The 12,115-nt window shown below is 41.1% G+C and overlaps 1 protein-coding gene across 7 annotated transcripts in view; it reads left to right on the top strand.

The window, feature by feature from the left end:
• LOC133455376 (PALM2-AKAP2 fusion protein) overlaps positions 1-12,115 on the top strand; it is a 113,830-nt gene that overhangs the window by 98,228 nt on the left and 3,487 nt on the right. For 5 of the 7 annotated variants that reach the window (XR_009783497.1, XM_061734370.1, XM_061734373.1 and 2 more), the window contains 7 exons: positions 509-727; positions 4,515-4,877; positions 6,630-6,728; positions 6,830-6,931; positions 7,069-8,509; positions 10,411-10,589; positions 11,293-11,331. Coding sequence is in view for 6 of the 7 variants with exons in the window: in XM_061734370.1 (XP_061590354.1) it covers positions 509-727; positions 4,515-4,877; positions 6,630-6,728; positions 6,830-6,931; positions 7,069-8,509; positions 10,411-10,589; positions 11,293-11,331 (2,442 nt within the window). In the remaining variant the exon portion in view is untranslated. The remainder of the gene's footprint in view (positions 1-508; positions 728-4,514; positions 4,878-6,629; positions 6,729-6,829; positions 6,932-7,068; positions 8,510-10,410; positions 10,590-11,292; positions 11,332-12,115) is intronic. The other 2 variants (XM_061734371.1, XM_061734372.1) reach the window with 2 other exon arrangements.

Genomic DNA, 12,115 nt, shown 5'->3' with positions numbered 1-12,115 from the left:
TTAAATCAACAGTGTATGGTTGCTTAGAGTGCAGCTGAATACAAGTTTTTTTGCAGTGCCACCCACAGCTGCAAAAATCTTCCTTGCATTTCTTAACTTTTTGTAAAAACCCAAAAATGCAAAAAATATCCCACAATAGTGGTGTGTTGTCAAATCAATAAAAATGTGTGGGGATCAGTTTCTGAATATGAATTATTTTTATATCTCACAACAATGAAAGTCACTTAACCAAGTTACATAAATACTATCAAAGTTAGTTTTTAGACGTTAAAGCAGCATCATGGGATTTAGTGCCCTCTGGTGGTGAAAATCAGGCAGTGCACACTGCTGCAGACTGACAGACTGACAGTCTGTAGTCACTCAGGGTGTGTGTGTGTTTGAGAGAGGGTAGGAAAATAAGTCTGAAGTTAATCTGGTAATTAAATGTTGCTCAATTTGAACCTAAATTGTTGTTTTTGCACTTACAATCTGAGTCTCTGAAACACAAGCTGTCTGTTTGTTGACACAGAAGCCATGGTGGGCAGCCGAGGATGTCAGTGAAACTACACCAAGAGAACGAGCCCAGAAGAGCGTGAGCTTTCAGGATTCAGTCAGCTTTATCACTGACAGACCTGCAGACATGGAACTGGAGAGCCAGCAGATCCAACATGGTTGCCTTAGCAGCCCCAGCAACTGCGCCCAAAATGCTGGTGCGAAAACAGAGACTCCTGACAGTGACGTAGTACAGGTATGACGATTATTTCTCTAGTCTACAGGGACAACGAAAACTGACTTTGACCTGTGTGGGTTATACAAATTTGAAAGTGTCATAGATTTATTTGAATACATTTAAAATTGAAAGACTGCATTTGAATAAGTTTGGAATTTTTTTTGAGGAATATTAATTCTAAATTAAATGTTTTTTTGAAACAGTAAGGGGTAAATCCACAAAGAACAGATTGCGCCCGCAAATAGCGCTGTGAATTGCGCTGCTTTAGCGCCCGCAATTTGCCCTGCTTTAAGGTCCTATTCACAAAAGATTTTGCTCTAATGATATACCGGAGCAAACACGCCCATAAAGTTTTGCGGCTGAGTGCAATTTGCACTTGTCTGAGTGAGCGGAGCTGTTTCCAGTGTTCTCCATATTTCAGCACACAGATTGGTCCATAATGAAAACTGCAGAAATAAAAAATAAAGTCGAGCCACAGTGCCACTGAATTTCACTGAGATCTGAGATCTAGATGTTGAGGATGAGGTGGAGGACAGGAAAACGACATTATTTGGTGGTCACAGTAAAAGTAGAAAAATAAATAATATAAAATAAAGCGAGTGAGTAGCAGAACGCCGTTGCTGCGCGGAACGCCGTGAGTGCCCCGGCGCAACAGGGGGGGGGCATGTCCCCCCGTCTTTTCAAAATCATGTTTTTGTCCTCCCCACTTTTTACAGTTTAAAAACTAACGGTAGGATCAGCCATTAACTGCAAATCACACCCTGTGAGAAGGGCCCGGCAGACCCGCTTCACCCCCCGCTCCCCCTCCTCCTCTCCCGTCTCCCCTCAGAGCTGCTCAGGGCGGGTTTATGGTTCTGCGTCACCAACGCAGAGCCTACGGCGTAGGTGCGCGTCGCCGTGTACCCTACGCCGTAGGCTCTGCGTTGGTGACGCGGAACCATAATTTAGGCTTACACCCGCACATAAAGGTTTCACGCGCGTAAAACTCATTATATATATAAAAAAATCTGTGTCCCTTTAGGGAAGAAATGAGGGGCTCCGTGGAGCCCCTAAACGCTCTAGGAAGCCCCTCATTTGTTCTGTCCTAAAGCAGTGGAGGAGGTTCCCGGCGTGTCACCGCAGGTGCAGCAGCACCAGCAGAGTCCTGACTGACGCTTCAAACACAGAGGGACACGATCAGCGCTATTTTTATTATAAGTCTGATATATGTTGTGATATGTGATAAATCCTGACAAAAGGATTGCGCGGCTTTTGCGGCCGCTAAACCGGTGCAAATGAGACAAAAAGAGAGCGTCTAATTAAAGCACCCGCAAAGGGCGAATTGCTCCACAAACTGTGCTGCCAAGCAAATAGTGGCAGTCTGCGCCGGTGCCATTTGCATGCATGCAAATTAGGTAATATTCATACATTCGGCGCAAAATCGCCCCCTTTCTATGCAAATAAGCCTCATTGCAAAAAGCGCCTAATTCAGAAAGGCCAGCGCTATTTGCCACACGCAAAAATAGTGGAGCAAATACCGTCTTTCAGAAGCGTGTATTAAACTGCGCGCAAACTCCTCACTCCCCGTCTGTCTCTGTTTCTCTCTCTCTCTCCAATGTCATTCAAGCCTGTGTGATACTGAATGATATTAAGGGTGAAATCTACATTCAGACATGACTGTAGACAGTCAGATCATGGGGTTGTGGACTTATCGGATTTAAAAATAAAAGTAACAGGACGGAGTTCAGGATTCATCCATACATAAGGGGCTGCTTTATTACAAACAATTCCACCATATAAACATATAAATCTAGAATGTGTGTGTTTAACAGCTGACCTGTAGGTGTGTGTAGCAAAACAAAAAGAACATGAATTACCATTAGATCCTGATCTGATCCCGATCCAGTGTTAATGAAGTTACTGGTGCTGTGCCTTGTGCGTAAATGCGCACAGCCTCTTAACATTTGAAATTTCATTAGCTTATGTCATACAACTGAGGTCTTTATGTGTGTGTGGAGATGGTGGCTATGTTCTACCACACGATGGTGGCCAGTGCACTCTTTTTTTTAAACCTTATATGTTTATTTTAATATTATGAATGTGCTTTTATTGTCTGAATGGAAATGTGGTTGATTTTTATGTTTATGTTTTGATGAGCTGCTGGACGATTGAATTTCCCTTTGGGGATGAATAAAGTTCTATCTATCTATCTAGCTACATGCGAAATACTAGAGAAGTACAAATACGTGAAAGTTGAGTCTATTGTGCTCTCTGAAGTTTTCATTAGGGACCAATCTGTGTGCTGAATTACGGAGAACACTGGAAACAGCTCCGCTCACCTACTCAGAAAAGGGCAAATTGCACTCAGGTACAGAGATTTATGGGCGTGTTTGCGCCGGTATATCATTAGAGCAAAATCTTTTGTGAATAGGACCTTAAAGCGGGGCAAATTGCGGGCGCAAATGCAGCGCAATTCACAGCGCTATTTGCGGGCGCAATCTGATCTTTGTGGATTTACGTGCGAAGAGCCCCGCTCCCCCTCCTCCCTCCTCCCTCAGTGCTGTTCAAGGCTGATTTATGGTTCCGCGTTAAATCGACGCAGAGCAACGCGCACCGTACAGTGCGCGTCGCCGCATCTTTCAGGCCCCTTTTGTGCGCAAGCAAGCTTTATAGATGAGGTCCCAGATCAGGATCTGACGGTAATTCATGTTCTGTGTTTTGCTACACACACCTACAGGTCAGCTGTTAAACACACACATTCTAGATTTATATGTTTATATGGTGGAATTGTTTGTAATAAAGCAGCCCCAATTATGTATGGATGAATCCTGAACTCCGTCCTGTTACTTTTATTTTTAAATCCGATAAGTCCACAACCCCACTTGATCTGATTGTCTACAGTCATGTCTGAATGTAGATTTCGCCCTTAATATCATTCAGTATCACACAGGCTTGAATCACATTGAAGAGAGAGAGAAAAAGAGCTGCAGGGGGAGTGAAGAGTGATTTTGCGCACAGTTAATACACGCTTGAAAGACGGTATTTGCTCCACTATTTTTGCGTGTGGCAAATAGCGCTGGCCTTTCTGAATTAGGCGCTTTTTGCAATGAGGCTTATTTGCATAGAAAGGGGGCAATTTTGAGCCGAATTTATGAATATTACCTAATTTGCATGCATGCAAATGGCACAGGCGCACAATGCCACTATTTGCTTGGCAGCGCAGTTTGTGGAGCAATTCGCCCTTTGCGGGTGCTTTGTGAATTAGACGCTCTCTTTTTGTCTCATTTGCACCGGTTTAGCGGCCGCAAAAGCCGCGCAATCCTTTTGTGGATTTGGCCCTAAATGTTTGATTTCTCAATTCTGCTTGTAAAGTACAGGATTTCCGCAGGGTTTTAAAAAGTATTAAAAGGTGATAAATGAAAATAGCCAAATTTAAGGCCATTAAAAGTGTTAAATTCACTGTCAGAGGTATTATTTTTTTTAAAAATTGGTATTATTTTTTACCTTTTACATTTTAAGCAGTCTATTTTATTGTCATTCACAAAGTGAAATAAATGTGAAACATCTGGTCAACATCAATGAGTCTATAAATCTGTTCTGTATAGTGTTCTATAGGTCAAAATCTGTATTAATGTTAAAAGGTCCGTGATTAACACTTAATGTTGTGACAGTTTTAAAAAAAAATCTGAAGGTAATGAAAAAGGTATTAAATTGGTATTAAATTTAACATAAGGATTGCTGTATAAACCCTGAAAGTATGATGCTCCTTGCTTTTCATCTGTATAATGATATACAGTAACTTGTATCTGTAAACACTTGTTCCTAGGAGATCTGCTACTTAGACCAGGTGTTAGACGCGGCCTCAGAGACGCCCACCAATGGAAACGCCTCCCCATCACCGCACATCAGGGCAATCAGCATCGATGGGACCTGTCCTTCTGTCTCTGTGTCCGCCTCCCCGCCCGTCAATCATGAGGTGATCATTGTAGAGGGACAAAGACAAAGTACATTTGTCCACCACGAGGAGTCTGCTGCTCGAACCAACGGGCATAGGGATGAAGAGGAGTCAGAGCGCAGCAGGCTAAAGTTTGAGCTGCGACCATTTCAGGAGGACAAACGCCCAGCAAAGCTGTTCACCCCTGGAGCGGAGCAACAGGTTAGGGTGACGAGGAGACGACCTGCAGAAGAGGTAAAAGTCTGTTTGATAATGTATCAGATATAGCAGATCCTCTATTCAGAGACACAGCCATTTGTAGTCTTTTTTTTTATTATTCTGGAAAAGGCTTTTTACTGTGCAAGTACAGTCTATCATCTTACAACATATGCACAATGTAAATGAAGATAAACTTCTTATTTATTGTAGCTGTGCCTTATTTATAACCCACAAAGTTGAACAATGGAAAGAAAATCAGAATTACTATCACTATCAACAATTAGTATCATTATTACTACTATAATATATATAAAAACCCATAGAAATTGTGTAGTGACTTGGTCTAAGAGTGAGTTGTAGAATTAAAAATACTGTTTATGTAAAATGTAATGTTCAATTCTGTCATTTATTTAATCTACAGGGATATAACCACAATTTCTAAAATAATTGCCATAAAACAAAGAATCCAGCCTGAAAGAAAGACATTTTGAAACCAAAACCAGATGATGACCTTAAGCAACATGAGGACATGATGTGACAGCAATGTGTCTCAATCTGATCCAAGTGTAATTTGAAATAGTCCTTTACGTCATTCGCAATGTGACGCAAAACAACTACATTTACTAGAGTTAAGATGTCAAAGCCAGTTCTTCACCCTCTATTTCGACCTGTTTACATCAGTTCATGTAAGTTCATTTATACATGTAGGCAGTGGTGGACAGTAACGGAGTAAATTTACTTGAGTACTGTATTTAAGTACATATCCAGAGGATTTGTACTTTACTTGAGTATTAGATTTCTTTGGTACTTACTTGAATACATTTCCAAGGCAAATATTTTTACTTTTACTCGAGTAAGTTTCTAGGAAGGCTGAAAAGTACTCGTTACTTTCAGGTCTGCTCTTTTTTCTTCTTCCCTAAAATCCTATTGGACACAAGCTGTTTTTGTCAAAGGAGGAGACCTATCACAGTGCACGCTCTCCACTGGGATGTACGTAAAGCAGAAATACGTCAAGCCTCCTCCAAACGATACCGCCAAAGTAGCCTGCGTTTGTCAAGACAGAGCCGCAACAAGTCAAGACAGAGCCGCAACAATGGCTACGCCTGCGTCAGGAGAAGAAAGACAATCCGCTGAGTCGTCTGAGTCTGATAATGAGCCGGACTCGGAGCAGGGACTTTCACTAAATCCTTGGCCGTATCTTAACTCAATGTTTGAGTTCGACCGAGTAAAAAACGAGGGCACAGACAAACCACAGACATTTATTTTCAAATGTTTATTGTGTCTGCCGAAGCAGAACTACCTCTCTGCTTTCAACAACTCAACATCGAATTCTCAGAAACAAGAGTGAAAAGATCCTTAAATTAATTTAGAAAAAATATAGTAATTTACTGATGTGGAAAATAAGAAATTTACTCTTACTCTTACTCTTACTCTTACTTAAAGTAAATTTAAAAGCATTTACTTTTGGATACTTAAGTACCTTTAAAAGCAAGTACTTTTCTACTCTTACTCGAGTAATATTTTGACTGAGCTACTTTTACTTGTAACGGAGTAAATTTTGACCAGTAGTATTTGTACTCTTACTCAAGTACTGGGGTCGAGTATTCTGTCCACCTCTGCATGTAGGCTACCAAAGTGACCATGTAGATTAGGGAAGATCCGCAAAGACACGCAGATCAAATGTGATCACTTGCTATAAATAATGTAAATAAATGTGAAAATGATATTGTTGCTGGTGGTTTTATGGATGTACTCTGTGCATATTTATATTGTCATTTTTCCTGTCAGGTTCAGGAATTGGAGCGTGAGCGCCAGGAGCTGATCAAAGACCAGGCGGTTAAGAAGAACCCTGGGATTGCGCAGCGCTGGTGGAATCCTCCAGTAGAGGTAAACCCCCGCTCTTTGTCATTGTTTTTGTAACTGAACTCTGGTGGCTTCCTGACAGATTGATTGATTGATTTGGTATTTGGTTGTTTCATTCTGTGAAGGTCCCTCTGGAAGAACAGCTGGAAGCAGAGCAGCTGGAGTCTCTCAAGAAATACCAGGAAAGAAAACAGCAGAAATCAAGTCCTATCTACACCTACACACAGGTATTACACAAAAACAGAGGCATTCATTTCAAACAACATGGGTTTTTATGATGCACTGGGGCATATTCTTTAAAAGAGCAAAACTACACCTTCCTTCTAACTTTCTTTGTTTTCTTTGCTCTAATCTTTGTGTGCAGTCCCAGATATCAGGTCCTCCCACCATGGTAACCTTTGATCCAGAGTTTACCAGGAAGGAGGATATTGTGGAGGAGCAGATCGATTTCTCTTCTGCCAGGAAGCAGTTTCTGCTGGGGGATGCTACCAAAAAGGATGTAGCTCTTCAGTTATATTCTGCCAAGCCTTATTCAAAATCGGTGACGAGGGGCAGCCCAGGAAACAGAGACATTATTGCAGAGACCGGAGAAAGTCACGTGAGCTGGTTTGATGAAGGAACTGCGGGAGAGTTCACGTGTGCTCGAGCAGTAATGACAATCCTACCAGATGATGAGGATGGAAAAGGTCACTTTCATTCATCTTTCATCCACCGGGAGGAGTCTGACTCAGGGTTAGATGAGTTATCTGTCCGCTCTCAGGACACTACTCTCTTCAGCTTGGATAATATTTCAGACAGTGGGGCTTCCTTACCCCCAACCCCATTGCCACTTACCCCGGTCTCACCACCCACCCCCCAGCCCACCACCCCGGTCTACGGGCAGACCAATGGCAGTCCAGCAGAAGATGATCTGGAGTATCACGCTGGGGTGCTTGTTCAGAATGCCATCCAGAATGCCCTTGTGGCTCAGAATGATGGAGAGTGGCAACCATCTGATTTTAACTCTCCACAGATGAGCGCCCCTGTGTCCCCTTCCTCTGCTTCTACAATCAGCCCAATGCCCGTTTCTTCCTCGCCTGTGTCTTCTGGCGGAGCTCTCAGTTACCAGTCACCTGTGTCTTCCAGTCCTGCACCATCCAACCCATCCCCACAGCCGGACACACAGTCACTGGTAAGAGTTTCCCAAGAGGATCCAGCAGAACCAGTACAGGCTAGGCCTCAGCGAGAGCCCTCCAGTCCAGCCCGATCACCCCAGCTCCAGGCACCGTCTCCTCCACATTCTCAGCCTGTGTCCCCGCCGCAGCGGCCCAAAAACGGCGGCCCCAGGATCAAAATACAGTCCTCTTACACAAGAGCACTTGCCTCTTCAGCTCCGTCTCCAAATCCAGCTACTACTGCAGAGGCTGCCGTCACTCGGCCAACCCCGGCCTACCGTCCCCCTTCTCCTCCCAGTCCGGAGAAACCAGAGTTCAGCTACTTCAGTAAATACTCGGAGGCAGCAGAACTGCGTAGCACTGCAGCAGCGACGCGAGCCCCTGAGGTCGAGGCGAGTAGTGGACCTTTCCGCCTGCGCTCTAAGAAGCAGCGAACTCTGTCCATGATAGAGGAGGAGATCCGAGCGGCGCAGCAGAGAGAAGAAGAGCTGAAGAAGCTGAGAGAGGTGAAGCCTTCTATCGTTGTCCAGAGCAGCAACACTCAAGGTCCTGTGAGGACAGGAATCCGGCAGACCACCATCACCCCGGCTGATAAGATGAAGAGCAACAGCCTGCCAACTAGACTCACGTTGACAGCAAAAACAGCTCCAGGTTAGCTTTGCTGTGACACTTTACACGCATACATGTTTCCTCCATCTCACGTGCATGTCTGAACAGAACAAGTGTGCCTTTCTACGTGTAAAACTCCACCACGGTCGGTTACCCACTCAGTAGTAATACAAGTACAATAATGGTCAGTCAAATATAGTTGGCAACCCACTAGGAATGGGCGATATTTTACCGTTCACGATAAACCGTCAAAAAAATTTCCCACGGTAAGAATTTGTCATCTCGCAGTAAAAATGATAAATTCCTGTTGATGATGATTTTGTGTAAAGCTGATTTATGGTTCTGCGTTAAATCCATGCAGAAGGCTGGAAGGAAATGAGCCGTAAGAAGAAAGAAAGAAAGAAAGAAAGAAAGAAAGAAAGAAAGAAAGAAAGAAAGAAAGAAAGAAAGAAAGAAAGAAAGAAAGAAAGAAAGAAAGAAAGAAAGAAAGAAAGAAAGAAAGAAAGAAAGAAAGAAAGAAATGAGCAAGAAAGAAAGAAATGAGCAAGAAAGAAAGAAATGAGCAAGAAAGAGAGAAAGAAAGAAAGAAAGAAAGAAAGAAAGAAAGAAAGAAAGAAATGAGCCAGAAAGAAAGAAAGAAAGAAAGAAAGAAATGAGCCTGAAAGAAAGAAAGAAAGAAAGAAAGAAAGAAAGAAAGAAATGAGCCAGAAAGAAAGAAAGAAAGAAATGAGCCTGAAAGAAAGAAAGAAAGAAATGAGCCAGAAAGAAAGAAAGAAAGAAAGAAAGAAAGAAAGAAAGAAAGAAAGAAAGAAAGAAAGAAAGAAAGAAAGAAAGAAAGAAAGAAATGAGCCAGAAAGAAAGAAAGAAAGAAAGAAAGAAATGAGCCTGAAAGAAAGAAAGAAAGAAAGAAAGAAAGAAAGAAAGAAAGAAAGAAAGAAAGAAAGAAAGAAAGAAAGAAAGAAAGAAAGAAAGAAAGAAAGAAAGAAAGAAATGAGCAAGAAAGAAAGAAAGAAAGAAATGAGCCAGAAAGAAAGAAAGAAAGAAAGAAAGAAAGAAAGAAAGAAAGAAAGAAAGAAAGAAAGAAAGAAAGAAAGAAATGAGCCAGAAAGAAAGAAAGAAAGAAAGAAAGAAAGAAAGAAAGAAACAAAGAAAGAAAGAAAGAAATGAGCCTGAAAGAAAGAAAGAAAGAAAGAAAGAAAGAAAGAAAGAAAGAAAGAAAGAAAGAAAGAAAGAAAGAAAGAAAGAAAGAAAGAAAGAAAGAAAGAAAGAAAGAAAGAAAGAAAGAAAGAAAGAAAGAAAGAAAGAAAGAAAGAAATAAGGATAAATTCCCGTTGACGTTTGTGTGTAACAAACATGGCGGAAGGTGGATCTGAGAGTGAGATAGATTTATAGTTAAAAAGAGTTGAATATATATATTTTTTTATCGTCATTTTTATTGTTATTGGGATAAATGCCAGAATTTATCGTGATACATTTTTTAGTCCATACCGCCCATCCCTACAACCCACTCAGTCACCCACAAGGTATAATAACTTTTAGACCTTTTCAGACCCATAAGCATTGTTTTAAAGCACTCAGCAAAAACTCTTGAACAGCAGTAATTACCTTCTGTTCAAGACTTTCTGTCTCTCTGCTTTACATACAGAATGAGACTCTATCTGCATGCTGATCTTAAAACCTGTTCTCCCAGTTCAGAGGGAACCAGTTGACCTTGCAAATGTGGCTAACTATTTGACAATAATGAATAAGGAGCAGCAACACACAAACAAAAATATCAATAAAAGAAATGGAAAAATAAAGGCCTTCTGTCACTTCTTAAGTCGATTCTGTCCCAGGGTACAGATGTACCAAAATAAGTATGATCTAACTGAGTGGGAAACACTAAAGTGGGTCAAAATAACTGCTTCAGTGACACAATTGAGGTATTTGTTTATGGTTTTTAGGGAAGATCGAGAAAGTGCGCCCCGCGCCGCCTGTCTCCCCCTCGCCCTCTGAAGGAGCTCTGTCTGATGCGGGCAGTGAGGACTCTGGAGGATCACGACCCAAAAACTTCATGCAGACACTTATGGAAGACTATGAAACACATAAGGTGAAGAGGAGGGAGAAAATGGAGGACAACAGTGTAAGTATTTCCTGGGGGGGATCAATAAGCAGACCATTTATGAGTATCTTAAAATGTATAAAATGTCTGTATAAATATATAATTGTTTTCATCACCAGACATATGAATTAAGTACTGTAATATAAATCACAGTTTGTTTGCCACCCTGGATAAATAAACCTGATCTAGAAACGTTATCAGAATATTGATAATTTTTCCAGAACTATCTCAGTGAGGGAGATTTTCAAAGACCCTAACAGTTCATAAAACATTCAGGATTATTTTCACTCATGTGGCTGATAATGTCAGTATGTTTGAGTGACGTCATGTTGGTATGAGCTAATACAGCACTGCACAATACCACAGTGGAAACTCCCTGCCTGAAGCAGGAAGTTAAATAGAAAGTACTGAGAATAGGGGCTTTCTGTCTTCACTTATTAAACTAAAACAATTTGACACAAAGTTTTTACATATTGGAGTAAACGTTTAATGGAATGACTCATCAGCAGCTTATACTCCTTTTAGTATTGATATACAGCAAAAAGATACACTTGAAGGCAAATTTAAAAGCGTTATATGTTACAAGACTGGGCTCTATTTTACTTAAAGACATTTTTGTTCTGTTGGGTTTTGTTATTGTATTGCTGCTTGTGTTATTGTTATTTCATGATGACATCATATGTTGACTTGGTCTACTGTTGCTTCTCTCCTATTGGTTGGTCAGTATGCCCATTTGTTGCTGGCTAGCGAGGTAACCACTGAGGTACCTGTTGCACCCCAAAACCTTGTCACACCCTCAAAAGCTTTTAATCCCAGACCTGGGTCAGACTTCAGAGCAGTCTTAGAAGTGAAAGTGATACATTTCTGTTTATATTTGGAAACTACACTACATGGTTCAACAGATTGATTAAGGATATACTCCTAATCCCCTCAGGGGAAAACATGTAAAACTCTGCAGTAGTTTGTGCATATATCCTATCTGAAGCCAGGACAGATTAGTTTCTGTGAAGGAATCATAAACATGTCTGTTTTCTGATCCCAGGTCTGCTTGTTGTGTCACTGCTTTGTTTTGTTTTGTTGTGATGGTTGTGCATGTGCTTGTTCATGCATTAGGTGTGACTTTTGACCCTACCATGAACATTTGCTATCTTTTTACCAGATGTATTCATAATCAGTTTGGAAATACTTATTTAAAGTTAAAATACAGATTTCTAACATTGTGGTCCTAAAAACAACAATCCTGATGTTTTAAAGAATGAAAAGCACAGATTTTTTGGCAACAATATTAGATAATAAGTCACTTAAGACTTTTTTATTTTTACTTCTACCAAAAGGAAATATCACAATGTTATTCTTGACTTTAAAAAGTGCTAGATACCGTAGAACGGTAGTTCATGGATGTGGTGTATAATGTCATCACTGTTTGATCAAGAACAATACATGACCTTAGCTTTGGGGAAAAAAACTGCTGCCACACTTAATAGCACCCAAAAACCTTTACCCAAAATTAATTTCCCCCTCACCCGATCCTGACGTTACCTGGAACT

Source organism: Cololabis saira, chromosome 11 (genome assembly GCF_033807715.1).
Source record: "Cololabis saira isolate AMF1-May2022 chromosome 11, fColSai1.1, whole genome shotgun sequence".
NCBI classification, from domain to species: Eukaryota; Metazoa; Chordata; class Actinopteri; order Beloniformes; family Belonidae; genus Cololabis; species Cololabis saira.
The sequence above is the reverse complement of the archived record's forward strand: the minus strand, read 5'-3'. Positions and strand labels throughout refer to the sequence as shown.